Raw genomic sequence first — 6496 nt, forward strand, 5'->3', positions numbered from 1 at the left:
GGGCCTGGAAGGAAGATTCCCGATAGCATTTGATCCAAAAATTACCACATGTTAATTTTTCTTCTTTAAAATAACCATTTCTTATAATTACTCTTGTAATACCGTAACACCATGTAGCCATATTTTATGTACTCCTAAATAGCATAAACTAATTGTACATATTTGACTGTAATTATGGTTCAATATTTTGTAATGCTTTGACATTTTATTGTTGGATTGTGTGTGATGTCTTTATCAGTTTATACAAGGATATCTTAGTTGTAGACATCTCGCTCAAAGGCATAATGTTCACCCTTTTGGCATTCCCTGCAATTATATTTTTTATTATGAGTCCCATACATTTTTGCGTTTTGAACCCTGACCCCTAATGTCGTGACCTGACGTCACGCCGATGTACTTTGCACATCTTATAATAGCTAACATCGTCACTGCGCATTTCACCACCGTGAGGTGCCCAGGAACGATGCAGTGCGCATGCGTGACGACATCAAGGATCCAAATACAAAGGCTTATGGGATTTACCCTTGTAGTCCGATAACAGCAGCGAGCTGAATCTTGGTCAAAAATCAAGTTACCTCCACACGGAATAAAGCAATTCCTATCGTGGTAACTTGTTCGCTGAGCAAGATTCGTCTTTCTGCCCGATAACACCCACACAAATATGTAACGGTGGAGCCCTCTTTAAAACAACTCCAACTACAACATAATTTTCCACATCTGACACATAAATGTAATGTGGATGCCCCATACACGTACGTTCACCCTTTCTGATCGACATCAAATCGACACATACGAAACATTAAGTGGCACACGAGTAGTATTCCGACTACAATATACATTCTTACTTCTAGTAAGACCATTGAGTAATACGCTTTTACACCTCATTTTCATTTAAACGGACATATTATCCATGACACCCCAAACACACACACACCGACACCGCCTGGCTAATAATTATTTGGTGCAGCAGAGACACTAAAATGAATACACGGGATCGATACACGTGAATTGCTATGCACGATTTTGATATCAGACGAAAATCTTCCGATACCGGGTTAGAAAATGATGAATATCTCCCGTAAATGAATTTTTCTCAAGAAACCAGATGTGGTCTCATACACTTGACAATACGTGTTGAACAGATATATGATGGTCGCTAGAATGCGCTTTGAAAATTGGCCGTGCGCTTTGAACTCAAAATCGGACCAAAACTCTAATTTTATATTGCGTTGGTCCTGTATGGACTACATCGTGTAGTACAGCTGCACTCACTACTAGGCAGTATAAAAGTCGATGACCATTGACCTCAATGGGGTATACAAGCTTATTCACGCACAACCAAGATCAATTACCCGGCTATTGTGAGTAGCCTTAGTCATGTCCCTCGACTAATTATTCGTCTCAAAGAGCTTCAAAGGTCTGAACCAAATGGCCAATCGTGGCTGTGGATTCAACCTACCATGGCGATTTCTGCCATGAAGGTATAGGGTCGATGACACTGTGAGACACACACACAACGTTCGTAACATTGATCACACTCTTCAAACAAACCTTTGGAACACGCACTACGAAGGGGTGCGCCCCTTCGGTTCTTCATCCCGCATAAAAAAGGTGTATTTACCCCCCCAACGACTTAAGCTAATAGTAGATCCATCCTTTGCACTAATTTTAGTGATAAAGTTTTAAGTTTTTAACTCATTTCAAGAGATATCAATTTCCTGCATGATAGCCATTTGCTTAAAATCAATTTTGCCTAATTCTATTGTACAATAGCCGGAATGTGAAGGTTAATTGTACTTATTTTGATATAACTGGATAGCAGAGACACATAGCAACACATTGGTAACTTATATAATGGTATATGATGTATGATACTGTGAATAAGGGGGGTTACAACACCCCTTCCTCCTTCGTAGTCCGTATTCCAAAAATTGGGTCAGTCAGACGAGAGTTACAATATTCCAATTACAACGTAATTTTCAGCATTTCAAAATACTAATACCATTGAGCACCATACGCTTTTAAAATTCTAATTTCAATTGAACAATAATCGAAATAAGTGAGAAATGCACTAATGCAATAACACAAATATCTCCCTACAAGTACTCATGCAGACACCTACCCCTACACACCCCAAACATACGCCAACAACCTTACAAGTCCAGGTGCTCAATGGACTTTTCCAATTGAAACACATTGGGAATGTGAATTTCATATGGGGTTACCTAAATAGCTGACTCCATTTTAAATGGGAGATTAAGTATCTTCCATAGCTGGTGTATGTGTTTCAATTGGAAAAGTGAGAAATAAGTGAGAAATGCACTAATGCAATAACACAAATATCTCCCTACAAGTACTCATGCAGACACCTACCCCTACACACCCCAAACATACGCCAACAACCTTACAAGTCCAGGTGCTCAATGGACTTTTCCAATTGAAACACATACACCAGCTATGGAAGATACTTAATCTCCCATTTAAAATGGAGTCAGCTATTTAGGTAACCCCATATGAAATTCACATTCCCTGTGTGGACGATTATTTAAGATGTCTTTTATAGGGGGTGTATGAATTGTTCACAAGCGTTAGCACCACAGACGAGAAAGAAACAGACCGCGTACAACCAGTCAAAGTCCCCGTGTATGCTGCCAGTTCTCGCATATTCATGAGGGCCGATTGTTCCATCGTGCCGTGTCTGACAATCACGCCAGCGTTGCGTGCCTTCGCGTATACGCGATAGAGCGTTGCGTGCCTTCGCGATATCGCGATTGACCATAAAAATACGCGGTAAATGCGTAGCAGTTTTGCCTGTAGCATTTCATGGAACAATCGGCCCTCATTATTGGAAGATGCGGAGACTTTGACTGGTTGCACGCGGTCTGTTTCTTTCTCGTCTGTGGTTAGCACATTCACTATTCTTTTAATCCATCAATAATTTGTTGTACTCGCCATATTGAATTGTTGACACAAGGAAAATAACTCAACAGAAATTTAAATTTATATTCTCACGCACAACGTACCCCACACACTACCCACAATATATTGTCTCTCATGAACGTTCCACATACCCTACCCCACAACCCATACCTCACCTTTACACACTACATTCACACACGTACACCCCTACCCTAAACACAATTATTTTTCTTATGCGAGTCATTTAAAATGTGTCTTGCTCAGAAACTGCCAGTAGTTTGCTTTAAAAGCATTACACGTTGAATGTTTTTTTACATTGCTATTACTTGTTGCCAATAATGCTTAGATTAAGTAGTTGAAGAATGTTATGCTTAGATGTTTCCCCATAGCGACGGTCAACCTCTTTGCAGTATTGCATTCAAATTATATTTTTGACTTATAAATTAAAAATGTATTTATTTTATAAAGGAGCTGATAAATAATGACCCTTGACCCTTCAGTAGGTAGGTAAAACTTACTTTTGACCGGAGACCACATACATTGAGATTAATTGATTGCGCATTAGTTTGACGTCGTGAAATTAACCACTTGGAAGCACATTTTGTGATATCAACCTCCTTGGTTAAGATCTCAATTTAGCATTTTGACTTTTTGTACGACTGACTACCCAAAAAATACCAAACTTTACAAATTACCGAATTCCTCCTGACCTTTGACCTGTTAACCTATTTTTTTTGCCAAATTTCAAAAATTGTATAGATGTAGAGCTAGTAACTTTATAATGCCTACGTAGTTTGCATACCAATTTTAGTCTAGCGATATTTTGACAGCCAACAAAAATTAAATCCACAAACGGCTTAAAAATATCAAAGTTTACTTTAAATGAACCAAATTTTAATCCGTGCCATTCTGTCTTTTTTTATTCAACAGAATGGGCGGACAAGAAGAAAAACAACTTCATCTAAATTGTTATTTCATGCTGGAACGAGGTCGACCGTCCTAAGAAGGTGGCGATGATTTAGATCAATTATTCATCGGAAGAACCTTACTTTACAAGTGAAAAGATAAAAGACGTTTTAACGACATTTACTGCTTATGTAACTTTTTTTATTTATGATTGCGAGAGAATGAGTTGAGTATGCTATATGGTTGAGCTACGTACTAATATATTGTACTATTAATGTTTGAACCATTAAGGGAGTTTCTCCGGATTCTGCTTTGTAATTGGCACCGCCTCCGTAGAGTATCTCGCCAATGAGTTACCGTGTTATAGAGAGTCATTATGTATTTGAATCAGAATTCAGACGTACTATATTTGAGACCGTACAACACGAATGAGCCGTAAAGTCGGCCCGGTCAATTTTGTTTTATTTCGTGTTTAGAAAATATATATCATTAGCTGTAGAATGATATATCATTTGACTTCAAACGATATCCAGAAGCTGGGTTATGGTTTGTTGAACTCTGCTCCTTCAACAAAAATGGTACTATTTTTCGGTTCTACACGTGTCTCTTTTTCCACATTGCTGGTAATAAATGTCGAACAGTCATAACTGGCGGTCATTTCAAATCATCCCGAAATTAACGAGGTTCAGGAATGTCCTCTCATTGTAATTGTTGGATGAACATACCTAGACGAAATACAATGCTTTGTAACCACCACTTGAACAGGATTTAGCCAAAGCAAACAAAGACTAGAGCTATGCAACTTATTATCCTCTTCAGCAATAGGATTATTGATTGGTTTAAAAGGTATTTGACTGGCGCTATCAAAATGAGATACATGTCGCACCAAATTGAGGTACCTATGAATACACCCTTCATGCACATTTTACACTGTAACTCGGAATACAATTTGCCGACTTTACGGCTCATACGTGGTGTACGGCAACATTTGTGTTCGCATCTTCGACCTTCATCAGGAAATTGGCAATGCCATCGACCTGCCACCTGTGAAGCCAAATCAGTGATTTACTTGATCAGAGCACATTGAAATCATAAAAATTTATTATTTTGACGATTTTGGAATAAAAAAGTGCAAATGGCGAAAGTGAAAGCGACGTATAAGAACAAAATCTAACATATGACATGAAGATAGGAAAAGGTTGAAGGTCATATTATGTTACTCGTGCACTCGAGACTGTAAGTATAATTTGGAGGCCAAAGTTTACATACCAACGTGAGCAGTCGATGTGTCATAGCCATTAGCACTGTTTTACAAATAGAAATATTTACAATGTGAATGTTCAAATACCTATTTATGCTGGCTGACCAGATGAGTAAATTATTCTCGTCCTCATTTCTCTTATTAACCCTTTAGCCCCAAAATTGAGCAATTCATTTTCGTGGTATTAAACCAAACCAAAACGACCAATGGACAAAGTTTAAGATCATTGACCGGGAGTCGTGTTACTTTGAAAGGGTGTTAATGTTTGAGTCAATCGTACCAACCTTTATTCAATTAAACCGCGAAGGTGGATGTAACAGTAGTTGCCAAGACTCAAGTTCGGGACATGTGTCCAAGCGGTCACTGATCTCCAACTTCGGTTGGCAGACTCCTGATGAAGATCAAGAGTTGTGATCGCAAAAGATACGTGCTATTCACATAACATACATAATGTTTATTCTCGTGACAAATATAATCTAAATTATTTGTTTCCTTTAAGTGATATACAGTCATTTAAAGGTGGGTAACCTGATTGACAATCTCATCCCCACACTTAACCTCATCAAAATGCTGATCTTGGTATCAGATGAAATTAGTCTCAAATATGGTATACCACATTTGAGACTAATTAGGCAGTTTTTTGATGATATCTTCGGAAATAAACCGAGTTGGAACTTCTAATTTCAATATGTTTATGAGAAAAATAGGGCCTTTCATTTGAAATCAATATATTACATGATCATGATGATTATCATAAATAAAAACGCTGTAGACTACCAATAATTATCACGCTGTAATAATGTCGGTAATTCCATTAGGAATTAGTCACATTTACAAAAAACATTTACATGTTATTTTTGCATGAGTGCTTGAAAGATGACATTTTATGTTATACGTAAGTTTTAAAGAATTTGATTTTCCAAATATATCAGGTCACCTTCCTTTAATTTAATAAGACCAACTTAATAATATTTGGCATAATATTAACGAGTTGCTCGGACAAGAACGAATATTTACTTTTTGATATTTTTCCCTTTAAATTAAAATTACAAATATCTGTGTTACAGATAATAGGCACATATGCTTATTAAAGAATTTTTACGGAAGTTGTGAATTAAACACCTATCCCTGCTACAGAATATGACACATGTATCATATAAACATCTCAAAAAAAGTAACTAAGCCCCCTTAAATAATGACCATTAATCAAAAGCGGGTGATTGTATTACAAATCTGTAAAATGCGTTGGAAGCAGAATTTATTTCTGCACATTTTGACACCTCATTTACAGCAATTGACTAAATATTGACGTCGCAGCGTACATTTAAATCAATGTAACCCAAGATTTGAAAGTTGCAGTAAATTGTATTGATTTTGTATTCAGTGTAATGGAAGGAAATCTGGGTAATG

General features: G+C 37.2%; 1 protein-coding gene across 1 annotated transcript in view; it reads left to right on the forward strand.

The window, feature by feature from the left end:
* The window catches only part of LOC140170344 (uncharacterized), a 44899-nt gene extending 38685 nt beyond the window's left edge, over nt 1–6214 (forward strand). Inside the window, exon 3 of the mRNA XM_072193711.1 lies at nt 3850–6214. Within this exon, the coding sequence (XP_072049812.1) occupies nt 3850–3884 (35 nt within the window). The 3' untranslated portion in view covers nt 3885–6214. The remainder of the gene's footprint in view (nt 1–3849) is intronic.
* The last annotated feature ends 282 nt before the right edge of the window (nt 6215–6496 follow it).

This window comes from Amphiura filiformis, chromosome 14, assembly GCF_039555335.1.
Source record: "Amphiura filiformis chromosome 14, Afil_fr2py, whole genome shotgun sequence".
NCBI classification, from domain to species: Eukaryota; Metazoa; Echinodermata; class Ophiuroidea; order Amphilepidida; family Amphiuridae; genus Amphiura; species Amphiura filiformis.